This window comes from Saccopteryx leptura, chromosome 3 (genome assembly GCF_036850995.1).
Source record: "Saccopteryx leptura isolate mSacLep1 chromosome 3, mSacLep1_pri_phased_curated, whole genome shotgun sequence".
NCBI classification, from domain to species: domain Eukaryota; kingdom Metazoa; phylum Chordata; class Mammalia; order Chiroptera; family Emballonuridae; genus Saccopteryx; species Saccopteryx leptura.
In genome coordinates, this window is record NC_089505.1 from 61,924,677 (window position 1) to 61,950,393 (window position 25,717).

General features: G+C 49.0%; 2 protein-coding genes across 4 annotated transcripts in view; one reads left to right on the top strand and one right to left on the bottom strand.

Annotated features, from left to right (window-relative positions):
- Positions 1-19,963, bottom strand: part of XRCC1 (X-ray repair cross complementing 1) — a 34,286-nt gene extending 14,323 nt beyond the window's left edge. The window contains exons 1-3 of one of the 2 annotated variants that reach the window (XM_066373702.1): positions 19,807-19,963; positions 18,780-18,872; positions 5,170-5,280 (exon numbers count right to left, since the gene is read on the bottom strand). In XM_066373702.1, coding sequence (XP_066229799.1) covers positions 5,170-5,280; positions 18,780-18,872; positions 19,807-19,857 — 255 coding nt within the window. In that variant the 5' untranslated portion in view covers positions 19,858-19,963. The remainder of the gene's footprint in view (positions 1-5,169; positions 5,281-18,779; positions 18,873-19,806) is intronic. The other variant, XM_066373703.1, reaches the window with a different exon arrangement.
- Positions 19,964-20,273: 310 nt separating this feature from the next.
- On the top strand, positions 20,274-24,647 carry PINLYP (phospholipase A2 inhibitor and LY6/PLAUR domain containing). 2 transcript variants are annotated; one of them, XM_066373728.1, is made up of 6 exons: positions 20,274-20,407; positions 21,260-21,405; positions 22,272-22,388; positions 23,683-23,835; positions 24,079-24,222; positions 24,411-24,647. In XM_066373728.1, the coding sequence occupies exons 2-6, from the start codon at positions 21,336-21,338 to the stop codon at positions 24,563-24,565; spliced, it is 639 nt and encodes a 212-aa protein (XP_066229825.1). In that variant the 5' UTR covers positions 20,274-20,407; positions 21,260-21,335; the 3' UTR covers positions 24,566-24,647. The 2 variants fall into 2 exon arrangements, with proteins under 2 accessions (XP_066229825.1, XP_066229826.1); XM_066373729.1 differs by having other exon boundaries at positions 21,309-21,405.
- Positions 24,648-25,717: the final 1,070 nt, after the last annotated feature.

A 25,717-nucleotide genomic window follows, 5' to 3' on the forward strand; every position in this document is an offset into this window, starting at 1 on the left:
GAGTCCCAACGAAAAACGGATGATTGATGCTTCTCATCTCTCTCCATTCCTGTCTGTCCCTATCTATCCCTCTCTCTAACTCTCTCTCTGTCCCTGTAAAAAAAAAAAGGAAAAAAAAGAGAAAAAATAAAAATACATGTTAATCATATTTTTAAATAAATAAAAAATATTACATACTGTTAATGTTAAAATTGCACATATAAAACCAAACTTGGTGTCATTAGAAAAAAAGTGTAAAGTTGGGGATTTGCAGGGGCCCTTCAGAAGTTGGGGCACAGGGCACGCCCGGTGTGCCTGCCGTTAAATCTGCCTCTGGATGCTGAGGTCCTAGGTTGGAAATCCTGAGGTCCCTGGCTTGAGCATGGGCTCATCCAGCTTGAGTGCAGGGTTGTTGACTTGAGCATGGGATCATCAACATGATTCCATGGTCACTGGCTTGAGCAAGGGGTCACTGGCTGGGCTGGAGCCCCCAGTCAAGGCACATGTAAGAAGCAATCAATGAACAACTAAGGTGCCGCAACTACAAGCTGAAGCTCCTCATCTCTCTTCCTTCCTCTGTGTGTGTGTGTGTGTGTCTTTCTCTCAAAACTAACTAACTAAATAAATATCCTTGTCAATGTGATGAGAAAAAGGAAAAAAGACATAAAGATTGAAACAGAAGAAAACTATTTTTATTCACAGTATGATTGTCTATGTAGAAAATCTCAAGGGAGTCACACAAACCCCAAGGGATTCCATATAAGAATTAATAGTGCCTGACCAGGTAGTGCTGCAGTAGATAGGGCGTCGGGCTGGGACATGGAAGACCCAGGTTCGAGACCCCAAGGTGACCTGCTTGAGTGTAGGCTCATCCAGCTTGAGCGTGGGGTTGCTGGCTTGAGCGTAGGATCATAGACATGACTTCATGGTCACTGGCTTAAGCAAGGGGCCATTTGTTCTGCTGTAGACCCTCCCCACCCCTGGTCAAGGCACATATGAGAAAGCAATCAATGAACAACTAAGGTGCCGCAACAAAGAATTGATGCTTCTCATCTCTCTCCCTTCCTGTCTCTCTGTCTCTATCTGTCACTCTCTGTCTCTGTCAAAAAAAAAGAAAAAGAAAAAGGAATTAATAGTAAATTTAGCAATGGTCACAAGATACAACAAGGTCAATATACAAAAATCAACGTCTTTTTATTATGCTATCAACTGGATTTTTTTATTTTTATTTTTGGTATTTTTCTGAAGCTGGAAACAGGGAGAGACAGTCAGACAGACTCTGCATGCGCCCGACCGGGATCCACCCGGCACGCCCACCAGGGGCGAAGCTCTGCCCACCAGGGGGCTATGCTCTGCCCCTCCGGGGCATCGCTCTGCCGCGACCAGAGCCACTCTAGCGCCTGGGGCAGAGGCCAAGGAGCCATCCCCAGCGCCCGGGCCATCTTTGCTCCAATGGAGCCTTGGCTGCGGGAGGGGAAGAGAGAGACAGAGAGGAAGGGGGGGGGTGGAGAAGCAAATGGGCGCTTCTCCTGTGTGCCCTGGCCAGGAATCGAACCCGGGTCCCCCGCACACCAGGCCGACGCTCTACCGCTGAGCCAACCGGCCAGGGTGGATTTTTTTTTTTTAAGTGAGAGGAGAGGAGATAGAACCTCACATGTGCCCCAACCGGGATTCACCCGGCAACCCCTATCTTGGGCTAATGCTTGCATCAACTGGGCTATCGTCAGTGCCTGAGGCTAATGCTCGGACCAATTGAGCCACTGGCTGCAAGAGGGAAAGGGAAAGAGAAGGGGGACAGGGAGAGGCAAAGAAGCAGATGGTTGCTTCTCATATGTGCCCTGACCAAGGATCAAACCCAGGACATCCACACACCGGGCTGATGCTCTATCCACTGAGCAAACTGGCCAAAGCTGAAATTTTTTTTTTTTTTTTTTTTACAGTAACAGAGAGAGAGTCAGATAGAGGAATAGACAGGGACAGACAGACAGGAACGGAGAGAGATGAGAAGCATCAATCATCAGTTTTTCGTTGCAACACCATAGTTGTTCACTGATTACTTTCTCACATGTACCATGACCGCAGGCTTTCAGCAGACTGAGTACCCCCCCCACCCCCCGCTTGAGCCAGTGACCTTGGGTGCATGCTAGTGAGCTTTTTTTTGCTCAAGCCAGATGAGCCCGCGCTCAAGCTGGCAACCCCGGGGTCTCGAACCTGGGTCCTTCCGCATCCCAGTCCGACACTCTATCCACTGCGCCACCGCCTGGTCCAAAGCTGAAATTTTTAAAAATATCATTAAAATAGCATCAATCGTTTAGGCAAATGATGCTAAAACTAGTGAGTACAATTTGAAAAATAACAAGATATTTACATAGTTTCAAAGTATACATATTTCTTCACACGATAGTTATTAATTACAAAGGACAAAATAGCAATTATGCAGTAGAGAAACCTGGACTATACAACCTTAACCAAATGATCAGTCAACATCATCAGCAATGAAGCAAGTGGCATGTGCTTCACAGTCTACTGCACGGAGAACACAACACTGCTGCTGTGCCGTCCTGGCCAAAGCGTACAACTGACTTCAATCACGAGAAAACATCAGACGTTTTGTACAATAAGTGAAGTTTTACAAAATCCCTTGACCTCTCTCTAATCTTCAAAAATGTCAACTGCATTCAATACAAAGATAGTTGCAGGAACTGTTCCCAATGATAGGAAACAAAGGAGATGTGGCAAGTCAATGCAATGCATGATTATGAATTTTATTTTTGTTATTATTATTTGACTGAAATTTTTAAAAATATTGGCCCTGGCTGGCTGGCTGGCTCAGTGGTAGAGCGTCGGCCTGGCGTGCGGAAGTCCTGGGTTCGATTCCCGGCCAGGGCACACAGGAGAGGCGCCCATCTGCTTCTCTGCCCCTCCCCCTCTCCTTCCTCTCTGTCTCTCTCTTCCCCTCCTGCAGCCAAGGCTCCACTGGAGCAGAGATGGCCCGGGCGCTGAGGATGGCTCTGTGGCCTCTGTCTCAGGCGCTAGACTGGCTCTGGTCGTAACAGAGCGATGCCCCAGATGGGCAGAGCATCGCCCCCTGGTGGGCGTGCCGGGTGGATCCCGGTCAGGCGCATGCGGGAGTCTGTCTGACTGCCTCCCTGTTTCCAGCTTCAGAAAAATCCAAAAAAATAAAAAATAAAAAAAATAAAAAATATCATTAAAATAGCATCAAGACAGCAGCCTGGGGCTCAAGCCAGCGACCTTCGGGCTCAAGTCAATGACCATGGGTCTTGTCTATGATCCCACACTCAAGAGCCAGCAACCCTGCGTTCAAGCCGGATGAGCCTGCGCTCAAGCCCACAACCTCGGGGTTTCAAACCTGGGTCCTGTGCATCCCAGTCCAACGCTCTATCCACTGCACCACTGCCTGGTCAGGCTCTTTTATTATTTTTAAATTAAAAAAATATTTTGTGGTTGCTTGGCTCAGTGATAGAGCATCAGCCCAGCATGTGGAGGTCCTGGGTTCAATTCCTGGCCAGGGCACACAGGAAAAGCACCCATCTGCTTCTCCACCCTCCCTCTTCTCCTTTCTCTCTCTCTTTCTCTCTTCCCTTCCCACAGCCAAGGCTCCACTGGAGCAAAGTTGGCCCAGGCACTGAGGATGGCTCCATGGCCTCCACCTCAGGCGCTAGAATGGCTCCAGTTGCAAAGGAGCAATGCCCCAGATGGACAGAGCATTGTCCCCTAGTGGGTTTGCCTGGTGGATCCCGATTGGGCGTATGTGGGAGTCTGCCTTTCTGCCTTCCCACTTCTCACTTCATAAAAATACAAAAAAAACAAAATTCTGTGGCCTGACCAGCGGTGGCGAAGTGGATAAAGCACCAACTTGGAATGCTGAGGTTGCACAACTACACCACTGCAGGCCAGGCTAAATCAAATTTTTTTTCAATTACAGTTTACATTCAATATTATTTTGTATTAGTTTCAGGTGTACAGCATAGTGGTTGGACAATCATACTTTACAAGTTGCTCTCCCTGATATTTCAAGGTATACAACAGACAGAATATGCAGTTATTATAACATTATTAACTATTATTTCCTATGCTGTACTTTGAATTTTTTTTATTTATTATTTTTAGAGAGAGGGGAAGGGAAGGAAGGACAGAGGGAGAGAGAGAGGCACCAATCTGTTCCTGTATGTGCCGTGACCAGGGATCAAATTGGCAGTCTTTCCATATTGGGACAACGCTCTAACCAACCCAGATATCCAGTCAGGGCTGGAATTATCTTTTGCTATGAAGACCATTATTGGGACAATGAAGAAAATCCAAATAAGGTCTGAGATCAGATGATATAATACTATTATCAATGATAATTTCCTAATCTTGATAACTGTACTGAGTTAATGTCTGTGTTTCTAGGAAATACCCACTGGAGTGGGGAAGCCCAAGGTCACTGGCTTGAGAAGGGGTCACTCGCTCTCCTGGAGCCCCCAGTCAAGGCACTTATGAGAAAGCAATCAGTGAACAACTAAGGTCCTGCATCAAAGAATGGATGCTTCTTATCTCTCTCCCTATCTGTTCCTCTCTCTCTGTGTCACTGTCAAAAATTAAAAAGATTTGAGCATTTTATTGTATGTACAATATACCTCAATTAAAACCAATTTCTCACTGCAAGAAAAAAAAAACGTATCTTGTAGAAAACTGGTTTGTTCACTTAAAATTGTAAACTCTCTTTGTCACAGATCTGTTTTTACCCAAAAACATTTTGTTGATTAACTACCTGGCCAACTATGTATGATCTCATCAATCCAACTCCAATTAATTCAACCAGTTAAAAAAAAAAAGGATTGTACCAACTTTTTAAAATGTTCGTAACAGAACAAAAGGCATTCTTTCTTGTAAACATCTGTTGCAAATAAAGTGACTAATGGAGGCATCCCACACAATGCAAAACCTCAATTTGCAGGTACATCTGTGGGGCCCTGGGGCTACACAAAGCAGTTTTGCTCTCAAGCAGTGACTGAATCTTAGAGCAAACATGTGCCTCTCGTTGTCATGCCACCACAATGCAAACTGGGTCTCTTCTCTGCTGGGCACAATTTGTTACTTCTCCTCTGGACACTGGGCTCCGCCAGGGGCCAGTGGTCAGCATGACTCATGCCCACCCCGGCCTGGCACCCCAGAGGCCCTGCTTACCTCGTAGTCCTGCTCCCCAGTCCCTCCGGCCGAGCTGCCCACCAGCACCTCCACAAAGGCTGAGCCATCATTCCCGATGTCCACACTGTGTATCTGCTCCTCCTTCTCGAGCTGCAGGAAAGGGAAAGCCCACAGTCAGTGCCTGCTCCGCCCCTGGGCTCAATCTGGGACCTCAGCAGTGGGATGACCCACATCTGAGCTACCAAATCTCCTTGCAATGTCAACTCTATGGCAAGCAGGTCACCAGTGCAAAGTGTTGCTACCCTGTTCCATGCATGCAGCAGTAAGAGCTCAAAAAATATTCACTGAGCCTGACCAGGCGGTGGTGAAGTGGATAGAGCATCGGACGGGGATGCTGAGGACCCAGGTTCGAGACCCCGAGGTTGTCAGCTTGAGTGCGGGCTCATCTGGTTTGAACAAAGCTCACCAGCCTGAGCCCAAGGTCACTGGCTCAAGCAAGGGGTTACTTGGTCTGCTGTAACCCCTACTTCCCCCACCAAGGCACATATGAGGAAGCAATCAATGAACAACTAAGGTGCTGCAACAAAGAATTGATGCTTCTCATCTCTCTTCCTTCCTGTCTTTCCTTTCCTGTCCCCCCCTCCCTCTCTCTCCCTCCATCACAAAAAAAAAAAAAAATCACTGAATGCATAATCCCGAGCTTCCTGGCTCCTCCAGACTCAACCAGTTAGCTAATACCCTGCAGCCATGGGGGTATTAGCACCTCCCAGTTATCCACCCCCATAACAATGGACTCTGGGGAAGTCCCCTGAGGGTAGGGCTCCATCTGGTTTCCTCACCACTGCTTCTGGGTTTGAATCCCAGCTCTGCCAAATATTAGATATATGGCCTCTAACCTTGTGGAGCCTCAGTTTCCTCATCTGTAAAATGGAGATGATAACCATATCTATGTGTGTAAATACTATGGCACAGGGCCTGGTATGTAATAGGCACTCTACCACTGTCAGTCAGGGGTCATTATTAGTCAATGCTCAATAATTACTTGTCAGAAAGAAAGAGCTACCTGTAGGAAGGCTTCCCCCAAAGGACCTGCCATCCCCCTCTGACAGTGAGGGTGCAGAAAGCCATGTGGGGGTGGAAGATGGTTGGGAACAGCTGAGGCAAGTCTCCTGCTCTCTAGTTGGGGCTCCTGTATTTGGATCCTAGAATGACAAGATATTCCAACCCTGAAAGGTACCCAGCCCATCACCCTACACTGCACCCCGTGGCCAGGATCATCTGATGCTCCAATCGGTCCTGTGACCTCCCAGTCAGGAGGCCGCCCAACATTACCTGGATTCAAATCCAGCCCTGCTGTTCCTAAGGGTGCAACCCTGGGTGATGTAACTCTGAGAGGCAGCTAAATCCATGTGAAAGAGGCCCTCATAATAACCCTCCTCCTGAAGGGAGCTGAGACAACACAGATAATAACAACCATAACAGCTGCAGAGGCCATCTAAGTGCCCACGATATGCCAGACACGTAATGCATGCATCTTCTCTCCTCACAACGGCTTTGCGAAGCAGGGCTATTATTATCCCAATTTTATACATGAGCAAATGGAGGCAGGAAGTGGTTATGTAACTTCCCTGCGGTCACGCAGCTGGTGAGCAGCAGAACTGGGACTGGAGCCCAGGCAGGCGCGAGCTCCTTCGCTGTGGAGTGGGTGTGCGGGAGAGAGGCTGTGATGAGGGTGATGGGGGTCGAGTCTCACCGAGGCTGAGCTGCACGGGCTCCTGGCAATGCTGCCGCCTCCAATGCCACTCCCAGCTCAGAGCTCTGCATCGGTGAGCGGTGCTGCCAGGCACACAGGTCCCAGCCTGACTTCTTGGGCTCCTGCCACACTTGATGGCTCTCTTCCAGCCATGCCAGCCTTCCTTTTGTCCAGAGAACATGCCAGCTCCCTCTTACCTCAGGGCCTTTGCACCAATCATCCCCCTGCCTTGACTACTTCCTCAAACTTTCCTGTAGCTGGCTTGTCCGTGGCTCATCCCATCCTTCACGTCTCTGCTCAAATGTCACCTCTTCAGACCAACCGAATTAGCCTCCTTCACCTCCTGCCAGGTGCTTCTCTATTCCCTGACCCTGCTTCACTATCACTGCTTGATATCACATAGTTATATTTTTCATTTGCATTTGCTCAGCATCTATTTCCCAACCAGACTCTTAAGCTCCATGAAGGCAGGGACAATGTGGATCATTCTATTGTGTCCCCAAAGCGAAGAACAGCATACGATCCTTCCCACTTCTGCTCACTTACTGCTGGGTGATCCTGGAGCAAGTGGTTTCCTGTCACCCCCTGGACTCAGTTTCCTAACATAAAATGGGGACAGTAATAACTTTTACCTCACATAGTTGTTGTGAAGATTCAAACAGTGAATACACACAAAGCCCCTTGAACAGTGTCTGCCACGGAGCAAGCAGCTGCTCCTATTACCATAAGATGAGACTTCAATACATTCCTGATGGATGAATGAACAGATGGACAGGAAGCCCCCAACGACCACTTTTTAAAGAAACAAATGCCATGAATTATAATTCCTTTTTTTTAATGTTTATTTTATTGATTTGAAAGAGGAAGAGAGAGAGACAGGAACATTGATCTGTTTCTGTATGTGCCCCGACGAAGTATCAAACTGGCAATCTCTGTGCTTTGGCACCATGCTCTCACCAAGCTATTCAGCCAGGGCGGTGAGTTGTAATTCTGAATCTACTCTCCCTGACTAGTAATTTTGGTGAGTCCCTTGCCACAGTGTCCTCATTTGTCACAGAAGAATCATGGCTAATATTCTTGGACTCTCATATTCCAGGTGCTTGGTATATCAGTTTCCTGCTGCTGCTATAACAATTACCATAAACGTCCTAGCTAAAAATAACACATCTCAAAGATTTGGGTCTATTTGGTCTTACTGAGCTAAAAAAAAAAAAAAAAATCAAGGTTTCAGCAGGGATGCCGTCCTTCAGGAGATTCCAGGACAGAAGCTATGTCCTTGCCTTGCTCCTAGAGGCCACCTGCATTCCTTAGCTCATGGCCCCTCTCTCCAGCTTCAAAGACAGCCAAGGACATCACTCCAACCTCTGCTTCCACCATCACATCTCCTTCTGACTCTGCTTCTACTACCTCCCCTTTTCCCTTTTAAGGACACTTGTGATTATATTGCCCTCTTCTCTCCCAAATAGCACAAGTTAATCTCACCTTCTCAAGATCCTTAACTTCACCCTGGCCGATTGGCTCAGTGGTAGAGCATTCACCCAGTGTGTGGAAGTCCTGGGTTTGATTCCCGGTCAGGGCACAAAGAAGCAACCCAACCATCTGCTTCTCTATCCCTCCCCCCCCAACTCCTGTAGCCATGGTTCATTAGAGCAAGTTGGCCCCTGGCGCTGAAGATGGCACCATAGCCTCACCTCAGGCGCAATAATAGCTCGGCTGCCGAGCAACAGAGCAACAGCCCCAGATTGGCAAAGCATCGCCCCCTAGTGGGCTTGCCTGGTGGATCCCGGTCAGGGCGCACACAGGAGTCTGTCTCTGCCTCCCCTACCTCTCACTTAAAAAAATAAAATAGCCTGACCTGTGGTGGTGCAGTGGATAAAGCGTCAACCTGGAAACGCTGAGGTCGTCGGTTCAAAACCCTGGGCTTGCCTGGTCAAGGCACATATGGGAGTTGATGCTTCCTTCTCCTCCCCCACCTCCTTTCTCTATAATAAATAAATAAAATCTTAAAAAAAAATAAAATAAAATAAAATAAATAAAAGATCCTTAACTTCATTACATTCACAAAGTCCCTTTACCATGTGAACTGACATATTCACAGGTTCTGGGGATTAGGGTGTGGACACCTTTTAGGGGGCCATTACTCTGCCAGCCACAGTTGGCGAAGCTCTTGCTGGGCCTGGCATCACTGAATCTTCAAAACCACTTTAGGAAGATAGGTCTGCTACTATATCAGTTTTATGGAAGGGGAAACTAGGGCTCAGGTTAAATAAAAAGCTCACACCTGCCTGACCAGGCGGTGGCGCAGTGGATAGGGTGTCGGACTGGGAGCGGAAGACCCAGGTTCGAGACCCCGAGGTCACCAGCTTGAGCGCGGGCTCATCTGGTTTGAGCAAAAAGCCCACCAGCTTGAACCCAAGGTCACTGGCTCCAGCAAGGGGTTACTCGGTCTGCTGGAGTCCCACGGTCAAGGCACATATGAGAAAGCAATCAATGAACAACTAAGGTGTTGCAATGCTCAATGAAAAACTAATGATTGATGCTTCTCATCTCTCTCCGTTCCTGTCTGTCTGTCCCTGCCTATCCCTCTCTCTGACTCACTCTCTGTCTCTGTAAAAAAACAAACAAACAAAAAAACACACACAAATAAGTAAAATAAATAAACAGCTCACATGTCACACAGAACTGTTTTCAGAGAAATTTGGACCCAATTTTCTGACTATAAACCAACACTCCTTTTCAACTCCCCTATTTCAGTACTTCGGGTAAAAACACAACATCAGCCCCAGCCCAATAGCTCGATTGGTTGGAACACCGTCCAGAAGTGCGAAGGTTGCTGGTTCAGCCCCTGATCAGGGCACATACAAGAATAGTTTGATGTTCCTTTCTCTCTCTCTCTTCCTCTCTCTCTCTCTCCCCCTTCCTCTCTCTAAAATCAATAAACATTAAAAAACAAAAGAACACATCATTGCCTCTTCTACAATATGAAGCATCAGGCCCTACATCTAATAGAATGTATATATTGTATTTTAAATGAATGATTCTTAAAACTAACTGCTTCTACTTTACACGCACATAGACTCCTTTGTATTTCCTCTTCCTTTTTTTATTCTTACGGAGAGAGACAGGAAGAAAGAGATGAGGAGCATCAACTTGTAGTTGCATCCCTTTAGTTGTTCATTGATTGTTCCTCACATAGGCCTAGACAGGGGCAGGGGTCACTCAAGCTGAGCCAGTGACCCCTTGCTCAAGCCAGCAACCTTGGGATCATGTTGATGATCCCATGCTCAGAGCAGCAACCCTACGCTCAAGCTGGTGAGTCTGCTCTCAAGCCGGTGACCTTGAGGTTTCGAACCTGGAATCTCAGTGTCTCAGGTTGACGCTTTACCCACTGTGCCACCACCAGTCAGGCACTCTTTTTTTTAATTACACACTTAGATGCTTAAAACAACGCACATTTTTTATCTCGGTTTCTAGAGGTCAGAAATCCAACACAACATGGCTGGATCCTTTGCTCAGGGTTTCATGGAGCTGAAATCAGAGTGCTGGCTGGGTCTGTGGTTCTTATCTGGGGCTCAGGGTCCTCTTCCAAGAAGACTGGCTGTTGGCAGAATTCATTTCCTTGTGGTTGAAGGACTGAGGTTCTTGTTCCCTGCTCAAGACAGGGTACTGCTTTCAGTCCCTAGAGGCCACCCACATTCCTTGCCACATGGCCCCCAAGGCTGCTCAGAGCAGCCTTCTTCCAGCTCTCCAACTTCTCCTCCGTTATTTCCACTTTTTGGTAAATAAAAAATTTCTGATAAAAATGTTTATAGGCAGAAACCCAAATGTCCACTGACTTATGAATGGAAATACATTATATGGTCTATCTATTTATTTTTTAAACTTTATTTATTCATGAGAGAGAGAGAGAGAGAGAAAGAAGGGGAGAGGAACAGGAAGCATCAAGTCCCCTAGATCAGGCAAGCCCAGGGTTTCGAACCAGCGACCTCAGCGTTTCAGGTTGACACTTTATCCACTGCGCCATCACAGGTCAGGCTATATGGTCTATGCAAACAATAGAATATTACTCAGCTATAAAAACAAATGAAGTACTGACACATACTATAACATGCAGGAACCTCGAAAACATTATGCTGAGTGAGAGGAGCCAGACACAAAAGGCCACATATTGTATGATCCTATTTATATGAAATGTCCAGAATGGGCAAATCCATAGAGACAAAAAGTACATCAGAGGCAGCGTGGGAAGGGGAAGCAGAGTGAGCGACTGCTAATGGTTTTGAGGCTTCTTTTTAGAGTGATGAAAATATCATGCATTAGTGGTGATGGCCGAAGTATGTTGTCAATATACTAAAAACCACTGAATTATATACTTTAAATGGTTAACCTGGGCTTGACCAGTCAAGGAACATATGAGAAGCAATTATGAGTTGATGCTTTCCGTTCTTCCCCCACCCTTTCTGTCTCTCCCTCCTCTCTCTAAAATGAATAAATAAAATCTTTAAAAGTTAGCCCTGGCCGGTTTGCTCAGTGGTAGAGCGTCGGCCTGGTGTGCAGGAGTCCCGGGTTCGATTCCCAGCCAGGACACACAGGAGAGGCGCCCATCTGCTTCTCCACCCCTCCCCCTCTCCTTCCTCTCTGTCTCTCTCTTCCCCTCCTGCAGCCAAGGCTCCATTGGGGCGGAGTTGGCCCGGGCACTGAGGATGGCTCTATGGCCTCTGCTTCAGGCGCTAGAATGGCTCTGGTTGCAACAGAGCGACGCCCCAGATGGGCAGAACGTCGCCCCCTGGTGGGCATGCCTGGTGGATCCCAGTCAGGTGCATGCGGGAGTCTGTCTGACTGCCTCCCCATTTCCAACTTCAGAAAAATACAAATAAAAATACACACACAAAAAAAATCTTTAACAGTTAATAAAATTTTTTTAAAAGAATCAACCAATGACGGCATGAATAAGTGGAACAAGAAATCGGTGTTTCTGTCTTCCTCCCTCCCTCCCTCCCTCCCTCCTCTCTCTCTAAAAATCAGTAAGTAAAAATTTGAAATGGTGAATTTTATGTCATGTGAATTTTGTCTCAGAAAAGGAGCATTTTAGTATGCATGAGCTCTTTGGAGAAGGGCTCAGACACAAGACAACTGTCATCTGTGGCCAGGTTTGTGTGCTCCTTCCTCAGGAAGACACCATTCATGACAGGGAAACGAATGGCACCAAGTTCCTAAGAGACATCTTGTTAAAAAATTGTTCCATGTCCATGAAAAGCAATGTTATGTACCATGTAAAAGAATAAGGCAGCTTGACCAGGCGGTGGCGCAGTGGATAGAGCGTCAGACTGGGATGCGGAAGGACCCAGGTTCGAGACCCCGAGGTCGCCAGCTTGAGCGCGGACTCATCTGGTTTGAGCAAAAGCTCACCAGCTTGAACCCAAGGTTGCTGGCTCCAGCAAGGGGTTACTCAGTCTGCTGAAGGCCCACGGTCAAGGCACATATGAGAGAGCAATCAATGAACAACTAAGGTGTTGCAACGCGCAATGAAAAACTGATGATTGATGCTTCTCATCTCTCTCTGTCCCTGTCTATCCCTCTCTCTGACTCACTCTCTGTCTCTGTAAAAAAAATAATAATAAATAAAAATTAAAAAAAAAAAAAAAAAAAAAAGAATAAGGCAGATCTTAAGTCATGAGAATGGATCTCCAAGATATATTGTTATTTGAAAAAATACTATATAATTTTATTTTTTTAAATTTTTATTTATTCATTTTAGAGAGGAGAGAGAGAGGGAGAGAGAGAGACAGAGAGAGAGAGAGGAGAGAGAGAGACAGGGGGGAGGAGCTGGAAGCATCAACTCCCATATGTGCCTTGACCAGGCAAGCCCAGGGTTTCAAACCAGCGACCTCAGCATTTCCAGGTCGACGCTTTATCCACTGTGCCACCACAGGTCAGGCCAATACTATATAATTTTAAAAAGGGGTGGATATAAGCCCTGGCCGGTTGGCTCAGCGGTAAAGCGTCGGCCTGGCATGCGGGGGACCCGGGTTCGATTCTCGGCCAGGGCACATAGGAGAAGCACCCATTTGCTTCTCCACCCCCCCTCCTTCCTCTCTTTCTCTCTCTTCCTCTCCCTCAGCCAAGGCTCCATTGGAGCAAAGATGGCCCGGGCGCTGGGGATGGCTCCTTGGCCTCTGCCCCAGGCGCTAGAGTAGCTCTGGTCGCGCGGCAGAGCGACACCCTGAGGGGCAGAGCATCGCCCCCTGGTGGGCAGAGCGTTGCCCCTGGTGGGCATGCCGGGTGGATCCCGGTCAGGCGCATGCAGGAGTCTGTCTGACTGTCTCTCCCTGTTTCCAGCTTCAGAAAAATACAAAAAACAAAAAAAAAGGGGGTGGATATATATGCTTACATGTGTACAGGGTGACCCAGGAGGACCACTCGAGAAACTGCTAACAGTGGTTGCCTCAGGAGGAAGGAACAGAGTAGCAGGACTGACGAGAGGGCAGGAGGGGACAGAAGCAGGTAGGGAAGGGGACTTTTCAGTTTATGCTTTTTCATGCCTTTTGAATTTTGCACCATATGCATATAATACCCATTCAAAAAGTAAAGTTAACAAAACCACAATGGTTTCTTTTTTTTTTTTACAGAGACAGAGAGAGAGAGAGGGACAAACAGGAAGGAAGAGAGAGAGATGAGAAGCATCAATTCTTTGTTGTAGCACCTTAGTTGTTCATTGATTGCTTTCTTATCTCATATGTACCTTGACAGGGGGGGTGCTCCAGCAGAGCGAGTGACCCCTTGCTCAAGCCAGCCACCTTGGGCTTCAAGCCAGTGACCTTTGGGCTCAAGCCCGCAACCATGGGGTCGTATCTATGATTCCACGCTCAAGCCAGCAACCCACGCTCAGAATGTTGAGCCTACGCTCAAGCCAGATGAGTCTGTGCTCAAACCAGTGACCTCAGGGTTTCGAACCTGGATTCTCCATGTCCCAGACCAATGGTCTATCCATTGCGCCACTGCCCAGTCAGGCCACAGTGGTTATTTCTAATAATGGAATACTATACAGAAATGAGAATGAACCATCCATAGCTATACGTAACAACACAGATGAAACTTAAAACACACTATGAAATGAAAACACATAGTATATACACTAGACACAAAAGTATACATTGCGTGATTCTATTTACATAAAATCCAAAATCAAGCAAAACAAATTGATGCTGTTAAAAATCAGGATCATGGGCCCTGGCCAAATAGGTTGGTTGGTTAGAGAGTCGCCCTAAATAACACAGAGGTTGCTGGTTTGATCCCCAGTAAGGGCACATACAGGAGCAGATCAATGTTCCTGTCTCTCTTTCTCTCTCTCTAAAAATCAATAAATTAAGGCCCTGGCTGGTTGGCTCAGCGGTAGAGCGTCAGCCTGGCGTGCGGGGGACCCGGGTTCGATTCCCGGCCAGGGCACATAGGAGAAGCGCCCATTTGCTTCTCCACCCCCCCTCCTTCCTCTCTGTCTCTCTCTTCCCCTCCCGCAGCCAAGGCTCCATTGGAGCAAAGATGGCCCGGGCGCTGGGGATGGCTCCTTGGCCTCTGCCCCAGGCGCTAGAATGGCTCTGGTCACGGCAGAGCGACGCCCTAGAGGGGCAGAGCATCGCCCCCTGGTGGGCAGAGTGTTGCCCCTGGTGGGCGTGCCGGGTGGATCCCGGTCGGGCGCATGCGGGAGTCTGTCTGACTGTCTCTCCCCATTTCCAGGTTCAGAAAGAAAAAAAAAAAATCAATAAATTAAAATTTTAGAAAAGAGTTCTTTAAAAAAAAAAAAATCAGGATCATGGTTACCCTTGTGGGGTAGTGACAAGAAAGAGCACAAAGGATGACTGACCAGGCGGTGGCGCAGTGGATAAAGCTGCAAACTGGGATGCAGAGGACCCAGGTTCAAGACCCGAGGTCGCCCGCCAGCTTGAGCACGGGCTCATCTGGTTTGAGCAAAGCTCACCAGCTTGAACCCAGGGTCGCTGGCTGGAGCAAGGGGTCACTCGGTCTGCTGAAGGCCCATGGTCAAGGCACATATGAGAAAGCAATCAATGAACAGCTAAGGAGCCGCAATGAAGAATTGATGTTTCTCATCTCTCTCCCTTCTTGTCTGTCTGTCCCTATCTGTCCCTCTCTCTGTCTCTGCCACAAAAAAAATAAATAAATAAAAATAGAGCACAAAGGAGCCTGGGTGTGGGTGTGGGGGTGTGCCCTGTTACAAGATCTGAGTGTGGTGCACACAGCCTATAGTCTGTAAAAATTCACTGAACTGTGTGCTTTGCTGTACACGTTACACATCAAAAGAAGATTTTTTAAAAACACAACAATTTAAAACCAAGTGATTAGAAAACCACTGAATACAAAAAGAAACGTGTGCTACCTTGCTGCTCAACAAGTCTCCTAAAGAACACAGCTCCAGCGGGGCCTGCAGTTACACCTGGACTGTGTCCCAGCTGTCCCCTCCGGTCCAGGAGAAGTTAGCAAAGAGGTGGAAACTCCCTCACGGGAGCAGAGGATGGGGTGGCAAACCCATGTGGAACACACAGATACTGCATAATATTGTTGGGAGAAAAATATACAGGGCAGTAGAAAAAGACAAAGATTAGTTCATGTGTCTTGATGTCCAGAAATTTCAGCCTCATCACTTACTTGAAAAGAACCAAAATTAGCATTTGGTGAATACAGACTCACCATGCATCTTGGGAACCACCAAAAGCAATCAGATTTTCCAAAGGACCTGACATGAGATAAGTTAACCACTGCACTCAATGCTGCTTGCCCTTTCTCTTGCCCCCTGCAGTTTACTCCCAATCAAGAAACCAGGATGCTGTGAGAACCTAAGTCAGATTCTGTTTCTTCTCTGCTCAGAGCCCCGCAGTGGCTCCCATCTCACTCAGAGTAGAAGCCTAAGTCCTTACAGTAGCTTTCAGGCCTTAAGTGTCATGGGGCCTCCACCCCGGCCCAGCCGTATTACCTCACCTCCAACTTCTCTGCCCAGGCTACTACTCCACCCACCCAGGCCGCCCTACTGTTCCTCATAGAGGCCAGGCATCAGTCCGCCTAGGAGTCTGTGCTTCCTCCCCAGAAATCTGCACAGCTCACTACACAGCTCACTCTGCTCAAAAGTCACTTCAGGGAGGCCTTATCTCGACTCCCTATTTAAATAAAAACCTCTTGACATTGCCTCTTCCCTCACTCCTCGTAACTGTTTGATTTTCTTCCACAGAACCTGTCAGCTGACTTATGTTTGATTTTTGACCTTCCCCACTAACATGAAAGCTCCACAGGACTCACACATTTCTCTTACGCTGTCCACTGCTATATGGCCCCAGTATCTAAAACAGCTTGGCCTGTAGATGGTGCTTCATAAACAATTACTGAATGAAGGAATGCACAAAGGAATCCATCCACTCCTGAGTCAACAGGTCCTATCCCTGTGCTAACAACCTCCATACCTTTGTCTGCAGCTCCATGCCCAGTCCCTGAGTCCCCTAGATGCCGTCCCTTGGAAATCCCAAAGTCATATCAAACCTGGACATTTCATCTTCTCAAGCTGCCCTTTTTTCTGGATTTCCCATTTCAGTGACAGCAGCACTATCTCCCTCAGCCTCCCAGGTCAGAGAACCCTGTGCCTCATTCTGGCCCCTCTGACTCCCTCACCCCATGTTCTGTCTCTTCTGCTTTCAGTCTCTCTGCTCCCACTGCATCTGTGAGGTACAGAATGGGATGTGATTCTCCTCGGGTCACAAGAGATTCTCCTGGGATCACTGAAAGCCCAGCAGAATGATCACTCAGTAATAAACACATGAATCGCTGTCTGACCAGGCGGTGGCGCAGTGGCTAGAGTGTAGGACTAGGACACGGAGGACCCAGGTTCGAAACCCCGAGGTTGCCAGATTGGGCGCGGGGTCACTGGCTTGAGCATGGGATCATAGACATGACCCCATGGTCGCTGGCTTAAGCCCAAAGGTCGCTGGCTTGAGCCCAATGCTGCTGGCTTGAGCAAGGGGTCACCTGCTCAGCTGTAGGGCTTCCTCCCATCAAGGCACATATTAGAAAGCAACTGATGAACAACTGAGGCGCCACACTGAAGAATTGATGCTTCTCATCTCTCCTTTCCTGCCTGTCTGTCCCTCTCTGTCTCTGTCACACAAAAAAACAACACAATGAATCCCTCTTTACAGAAACACCTACATGTTGACAGAGCACTTCTGTAGACATTACGTCACTGAATTATCATAATAACCCTGGGCTTCAATCTCATTATTCCCAACAGACAGATGAGAAAACAGGTTCAGAAATATGAACAATTTGCCTGAGATCACAGAGTGTGTAAGAGGGAGAGGTGAGGGGCTGGGGGCTTGCATCCAGGTCCCAAGACTAAACTGTCAGCAACCTGTATCTCCCTCAGTTTAAAACATTTGATCTAGATAAGCTGTCTAACTTTTCTGGGCCTTAGTTTCCTCATCCGTAAAATTGAGGTAACAATAGACTCTAGGTCAGAGGGTATTTATGAGGATTCAATGAGTTCATCCATATGAGGGGTTTCAAACGGTGACTGGCAGTTGCAACACTGAATAAATGTTAGCTGTCATTATTATTACTATGTTAGGGACTTATGAAATGTTTACCCATCTAAAATCATTCAATAAATCTTTTTTTAATTGTATTTATTGTGGTGACATCGGTTAATAAGATTACATAGGTTTCAGCCCTGGCCATGTAGCTCAGTTGGTTCAAGCATGTCCTAATACACCAAGGTTGTGGGTTCAATCCCTGGTGGGGGCACATACAAGAATCAACCAATGAATGCAAAATCAGTAATTTAAAAATTAAATAAAATAATATCAGTTTTAGTGGTACAATTCTATAATACATCATCTGCATGTTGTATTATGTGTTCCCCACCCCAAGTCAAGTCTCCTTCCATCACCATTTATCCTGTTTACCCTCTTCTACCTCCCCTACCCTCATTTCTCTCTGGCGATCACCATACTGTTGTCTATGAGGGTTTTTATTTTGTTTTTGTTTTTCTTAATCTCTTCACCTTTTTCATCCAGTCCAACCCTTCCCCTCTGACAGCTGTCAGTCTTTTCTCTGTTCATTCAGAAAAATCTTGCCTGACTGGTGGTGGCGCAGTGGATAGGGCCACGATCTGGAACGCTGAGGTCGCTGGTTGCCTGGTCAAGGCACATATGGGAGTTGATGCTTCCTGCTTCTCCCCTCTCTCTCTCTCTCAAAATGAATAAATAAAAAACCTAAACTACCATTTCTGCAATACTGGCCATTTTTTAGCTTTAATTTATTCATTTTAGAAGAAAAGAGGAGGGGGGGGGGAGAAAGAGAGAAAGGGGAGGAGCAGGAAGCATCAATTCCCATTTGTGCCTTGACCAGGCAAGCCCAGGGCTTCGAACCAGCAACCTCAGCGTTCCAGGTCAACGTTTTATCCACTGTGCCACCATCAGTCAGACCTGAAATGGTAGTTTAGACTAGCTACTTCACTACTCTCGTCCTTCTGCTTCAGTTTCCCAATCTTTAAAATGGGGTTGATTGACTAAAATGATCTCCTGAGACACCTTCCAGCCCTGAGCAGCCTGATTTTAGAAGAGAGGGCACATAACAATAATTCATTCTCTTCCAGTTGAGAAAACTGAGGCCCAGAAAGTAGAAGCCACAAGCTAATTCCTGTGGTCATCCCTGGCCTGGTCCTTGGATCACTTTTCTCCTCTGCTACGGGGCACAGCAATCAGGCTGCCCATTTTTCAGGTAAGGAAGCTGAAGCCCAGAGGAAAAATGCCTCAACCCACTGCCAGTTGACTCAAGAGCAGTGTGGACCCTGGATCTCCAGGCTCCTCATAAGGAGATAGGGGAAGGGCATGATCACCTGGAGCACTACAGAGATGGTCTTCTCGCCTGCTTTGGCTGCCCGCCATTTTCGGTAAGTGTCAGCTTTGAGAAGGTTTTCTGCACAATGGGTCTGAAGATAAGAACAAGAAAGGGAAAGTTAAGAGTACCAAGAGCTAGGTCCCCAGCTCTCAGATTATTCCTTTGAGTCCTCCCAAACTCTCTGCGACTCTCAGATTTAAGTGTCTCCGTCATCACCCATCACCGCACACTCTGCCCTGAGTCCCCTACAACAGTGGTCAGTGGTCTCCAACCTCTTTTGGGCCACGGACCAGTTTAATGTCAGAAAATATTTTCACGGACCGGCCTTTAGGGTGGGTCGGATAAATGTATCACATGACCGAGACAAGCGTCAAGAGTGAGTCTTAGGCCTGACCTGTGGTGGCACAGTGGATAAAGCGTCAACCTGGAACGCTGAGGTTGCCGGTTCAAAACTCTGGGCTTGCCTGGTCAAGGCACATATGGGAGTTGATGCTTCCTGCTCCTCCCCCCCTTCTCTCTCTCTCTCTCTCTCTCCTCTCCATAATGATTAAATAAAATCTTAAAAAAAAAAAAAAAAGAGTGAGTCTTAGACGGATGTACCAGAGAGAATCTGGTCATTTTTAAAAAATAAAACATCGTTCAGACTTAAATATAAATAAAACGGAAATAATGTAAGTTATTTATTCTTTCTCTGCAGACCGGTACCAAATGGCCCACGGACTGGTACTGGTCCGCGGCCGGGAGGTTGGGGACCACTGCCCTACAACACTCTCCCCTGGAAGTTCATCTACGAGCTCTCCAAGGAAGTTTCCTATTCTCCTTTTTCTCCGGACCTCCCATACACGCCCGGAAGTCCCCCGTTCCACATCACTCTCAGAATTCCCCTATAACCTCTTGGAAATACCGTCATGACCCTCCTTAAATTTCCATGAAGTTCCCTTTTACACTCCAGAAGTTCTCGTGGACCCCCTCCCCCACTCAGAAATTCCTTTGCTTCTTCCAACCTCTCCCACGCCAGTCCTCACCGAGTCCTGGCTACTGCAGGACACCACATGGCGGAGACGGATCTCCGGCATGTCAATGTCGTGAGTTTCCCTGGATCCTGAGGACCGACAGGGGTCCGAGTTTGGGAGGCAGGAGGCGGGTGCTCCCTGTGCGCGCTTAAGTGCGCAAGCGCGCGAGGCTTGGGCCTTTCAAACCGCGGCGCGCCGGAGCTCGCGTCGATCCTGCGCAAGCCCAGTCGCGCCTCTCTCCCGAGAGGCGCCGAGTTCCCTAGCAACGACATTTTTCTAGTCCTGCCTGTCTCTGGTCCTACCACTCTAGCCCCTCCTCCTGGTAATGCTCAAGTTTTGCTTTCTGGGCGCCTAGCAACAGGAGTGGCCTCCGGGATTGGTCCCTAGAAGAAATTCGCCATTCTCATTGGACGATGCAGTCACCGCCCAAATTGAAGCTTAGGAAGCTAGAGGACAGCAAGCCTGAGTGGATTGTTGCAGGGAGCCTGGAGTCTGCCGCAACAGGATCCTCTTCACCGGTTCTGCAGCTACACTCTTCCCCCGCCAGCTTCCCACCACACACATCTAAGAAAAATAAATCTGAGATATCCCTCAGGGTTATGCCTGAGGCCAGGTGAGAGTGGGTCAAGAACCTCAATAAGCCTGACCTGTGGGGGCGCAGTGGATAAAAAAGCGTCCACCTGGAATGCTGAGGTCGCCCCGTCAAAAGCCCGGGCTTGCCTGGTCAAGGCACATATGGGAGTTGATGCTTCTTGCTCCTCCCTTCTCGACTCTCCCCTCTCTCTTTCTCTCCTCTCTAAAAATGAATAAATAAAATTTTTATACATATTTATATATTGCGTAAATAAAACAAAGCATGATCCCAAATCAGACATACAGGCTCAACCTAAAGTGCTCCCATCCATGACTCAGTTTCCAATGTGACCTGTGGGCATCTGTCTCCTACCACGCCCGTCCCTGTCCCTGTCCCTATCCGTACAGGCACCCCCTTTGTTCAGTCCCCCGTGAGACCCAGAGGTAGAGCCCCAGGCGGGTAGAGGCTGGAGACAGCCCGAACACAGAACAAGGAGTATGAGCCAGGAAGGGAAGGGAGACAAGGCTCCCTGGCCCCTGCAGGACTAGTTGGGACATGCTGGGCACTCCCACCCACACAGGGTGCCTCTTTGGGAAGAGGGAGAGGGGAGAAGGGATCTCAGTCCTTGTAGCCACTCCACACCTGTAGTGAATTAAGTGACCTGACTTTGGCCTTGGGCATCAGGCCAGAATAAAAAGGGGTGGGGAATGTGAGAAAACAGGAAAGTGCCCTCTGGGTCCTGAGGGAAGAGAGGACTTGAAGCTCAGACTCCTAGGGTCCCTGTGGAGGAGGGGGCACTCCCATGTCCCTTTTGGATTCTGGTTCCGCCTCCCCAGCCCAGAGCCTCCGAGGCCTGCTCTGAGGTCTTACCTCAAATATTTTTCACCCCAGGGTGAAGGTGAGTCCAGACCCGCCCCGCCTCAGCTTCCTATAATTGCAGGAACCAAGCACTGCTAGGTCATACACCATGGGGCCCTCCCTGACATCCAGGACTTCCCTGCTGGCTTTCGCACTGCTCTGCACCCTGCTCGGTCTCGGTAAGTGACCAGAGGCTTGGACTCCTGGGATCCTCAGGAAGGAAAGGACTAGGAGACATTCAGCAAGGTGCTCCAGAGGGAAGGAGGAGGAGTCCTGTGAAATCAGGGTCATGTCAAAAAGCAGAGGCTAAAGGAAAAGGAAGCCTGGGGCCCCAAGGGAGAAAACGCTCAATGGGTTCTTGTGATTGGATCTCCAAGAAAGTATGGGGCATGGTGGGCTCTGAATTCTGTCCCCCAGGAGGGGTCTGAAACTAAGACATCTGAATTCTAGAAAATTAGATGAGAGCATGACTAGAAAGGGAAATCTTTAAAAACGGAATTCAGGCAAGCCCCAGCTTCCCTAGGTCCCAGGGCTCTGGGTCCCCAGCTGCCCCCTCTCTCAGGCCCAAGGAGTTCATGCCCTCAGCTCTTCTGGCGCTCTCCCTTCTTGAACTGGGATGCAGATCCCGGCTTCGGGTACCCCTTCATGAGCTCCTACTGTCTACAAGACCTATACACGGTTTCTACAAGAAAGAGGGTTTCACATCCAAGAACCAGCTGGACCTGAAGCTTCACAAAAATAAGTGGAAACCTTCGCCAGGACCCCTCCCTGTCCCTCAGCTTTCTCAGAGGACTCGCGTCCAAAGTCCCCAGCCTTATAATTAGGTAAATAGGCTCCGTGGTGGAGTCGCTTCCCGCCCCAGGAAGCAGCTTTGCTGGCATCACTAGCGCGTCCTCTGTCAGAGCGCTGGACAGTTCCCTGGACAGCGGTCAGAGCCCCACCCAGGAAGACAGAGACCCCGTCCCACCTCCCTCAGACCCCACCGTACCTCCGTGGTCCCTAGACCACACCACCCAGGACTACAGCTTGGCTCTCTACACTGCAGGGTGCCCGCTAAGCTGCGAGGTGTGTAGGGGCTCCGGGCCCACGTGCAGCGGAAAAATGAAGACTTGCGAGGCCGGCAAGGACGCCTGCGTGATCATCGTGGGGGAGTCGAGCACTAGTATGAGCGCGGGGCGTCACACCCTGGAGAGGCGGGCTACAACGGGAGGGATCAGCACGGTTGGGGGCGGCAGAGAAGAGCGAAAGACTGTCGCGAGGTGGATGGAGGAAAGTGAATTCAGTGGAGCTATAGAAACTGCTGTTGTCAGGGGGTTCTGAAAATGAGACCCTCCAAAAGAGAAGATGGGGGCAGATATAGGGACTTTTTCAGGCAGGAGCAGGTCAGGAAAGGACACGGGGAGCAGAGTAGTGAGAGGCGAAGAATAGAATAGGCAAGAGTGGGGGCGCAACAGTGTGGGGATTGCAAGAGGGAAAGGGGGAGGAAGAAATGGTGGCGAATAGAGGAGAAGGAAAATGCTGGGGTGGGTTGGGAGGAATGTGATCCGGCCAGACATTGGGCGCGGACATTGGGGGCGGGAGGGAAGAACAGCCTACCCAGGGATCCGGGGTGGGGGCTGGAAGCGACCATTCCTGACAAGAGGATGATATTGGGGTAAGAGGAGAGAAATGAGAGGGACAACAGCAGACAGGAGAGGGAAGATAGTCCCGAAGCATGGAGGAGTAGAGATGGGGCGGGGGGAAGGCGAGGGAGTGCGATGCTAGAGGAGGGGATGACTTAAATGGAAGGGACCACCTCACTGCTTACTTAGGCAGCGTTGGCGAGTGGGGGGGGGGGCCTGAAAGGCTTGAAGAGACACCTACCCCGTATAGGAGGGAGATACAGACCCTGGGGGTAGGGTTTGGGCAGAGAAGGCTGGGGGGTGGGGGTGGGGGTGGGAAACCATCCTTTGGTGGGGTGGAGAGGCAAAACCTTTAGATTGGGTTGGAAAAAGCCACAGGTGGGGAAGGGGAAGGCAGTGGAGACTGGAAGAAACCACTTAAAGCAAGATCTGGGAGTAGACTAAGAGGAGCAAGAGGCCATCAGTTAGAGGTCTGGGGAGTGATCATAAGGAAATCTGGGAGAGGCCACTTGGTCTAGAGAGGGATATGGGTGCTGCAGGGTGGTTATGTAAGGCTGGCATCCCATGGTTTGTGGGAAGTGACACCCCAGCCTCTGAAGGCTGGAAGAGAGCATCTCACACAGGCTTGGAGTAGCCATGGCACTGGGGTGGTGAAGAGAGCTACCTAACACACCACTCCAGATTGTACCCCAGGCAGATAAGGGGTTATGGCTTTAGGGGGGCTGGAAGAGACCATCTTCGACCATCATAGGGTGGGGGAGGTCTGGAATTGGGAGAGACCCCAATTGGGGTTAACACTACCCAAGCCCTCCCTGCCTGTCCCCCATCCTGCAGAGGGCCACCACTCAGTGAATACCTACAAGGCCTGCATGAAGTTCAGCGACTGCTATTCAGGTTTCGTATCCACCACCATGGGCCCCAGGGACTACATGGTATCCAACACACACTGCTGCCAGAGCGACGGCTGCAACCATGGCTCCGTGCCCCGTAAGTGCCAGCTCAGCCCCAAGTGGGGAATCCCTTCCAGCCTGCCCCACGAGCCTACTGTGTGTGCCCTCACCAGCTGTGAGCTGTGCACTATAATGTTGAGCAAGCACCTTGCTCGCCGAGCCTGTTTCTGCTCCTGTAAGTGCAGTGTCCATGAGCAACTGCTGTCCCCCAGGGTTATTGTGAAGTTGGGAGAAGCACCTCAAAGTCTCTTTGCACCTTATAATCCACCCTCATCCTTAGCTCCTGAGAACAATCGCACTGAGAATGGCCTCCAGTGTCCTGCCTGCATCGTACCCTTCCAGGAGACGTGCCCCGGGACCCAGGCAGCCCGCTGTGTTGGCCAGGAAACCCACTGCATCTACTTCGCTGGCAACGTGCAGGCTGGTGAGGGGCACCTCTGTCTCTGGAGGGGGGCACAGGGCCCTCAGAACTGGAAGCCTATGCTTCCAGGTTCTAGGGAAGATGGTGACCCCAGAGAACTGGTGAGGAGGTAGCAGGACCACAATTCCTAGGTCATGAGGAAAGAGGGGTTGGGGGCCTTGGCTTCATTCTGACCCCCCCCCCCCCCCCAGGTATCATCAACACCAAGTTTGCTACTCGCGGCTGTGCTACAGAGAGCGCCTGCAACACCAAGCCGGGGGCTGAGGTGCCGTCAGCTTCTTATCTCTACTTCCTCCGCAGAGCAGACTGCCTGCCAGCCCCCCAACCCCCGGGCAGGGCTGAGTGAAGTACTGAGGAATGTGTGGCTTGAGGTCCCCAGTTATCCTCAGCCTGCAGTTCCCTGTGTGCCTATAAATTAAACAGATTAATCAAGCAAGTCTGAGTCTCTGTGACATGATGCATCTTGGGAAGGTGGGTTGCAGAAAGGTGGAGACTCAACCCTTAGGGACCTCCTCTTTGTAAGGAAGAGAGGGAAACCCCTATCTGGTATTAAGGGATTACTCCCAGCTGGGCCCCTGTGCATAATATTTTCCATGCTATCTTTCATTTCATAATCACAACAACTCTAAAGTTGATATTATTTATTATCCCCATTTTACAAATGAACAAACGCAGGCACAGATTGTGGTGTCATTTGCCTAGAGTCAAACAGCTAGCGAGAGTCAGACTCTACAGTCCACAATCACCTCTCCTGAGATACTTCCCCTCTTTTTACCTCAGTTTTCATGTAGGCAAAATGTATATCTTGGGCCCTGGCCGAGTAGCTCAGTTGTTTAGAACATTGTCTGGATATGCCAAGGTTCCAGGTTCAATCCCTGGTCAGGGTACATACAAGAATAACCAATGAATTCATAAATAAGTGAAACAACAAATAGATGTTTCTGTCTCTAAAATAAATAAATAAATTTTTTTTCCTGTATTTTTCTGAAGCCGGAAACAGGGAGAGACAGTCAGACAGACTCCCGCATGCGCCCGACCAGGATCCACCCGGCACGCCCACCAGGGGGCGATGCTCTGCCCCTCCAGGGCGTCGCTCTGTTGCGACCAGAGCCACTCTAGCGCCTGGGGTAGAGGCCGAGGAGCCATCCCCAGCGCCCGGGCCATCTTTGCTCCAGTGGAGCCCCGGCTGCGGGAGGGGAAGAGAGACACAGAGAGGAAGGAGAGGGGGAGGGGTGGAGAAGCAGATGGGCGCTTCTCCTGTGTGCCCTGGTCGGGAATCGAACCCAGGACTTCTGCATGCCAGGCCGACGCTCTACCACTGAGCCAACCGGCCAGGGCCAAATAAATAAAAATTTTAAAATGTGGATATTAGTAGTTATAACTTCATAGAGTTATTTTAAGATTCAAATGAAAGAAAACTGAAAAAGTACTTAATGCAGTGCCTTGCACCTTTGGGACAGTGTTGCTTCTAGAGATAATATATTCAATAGCTGAGTGA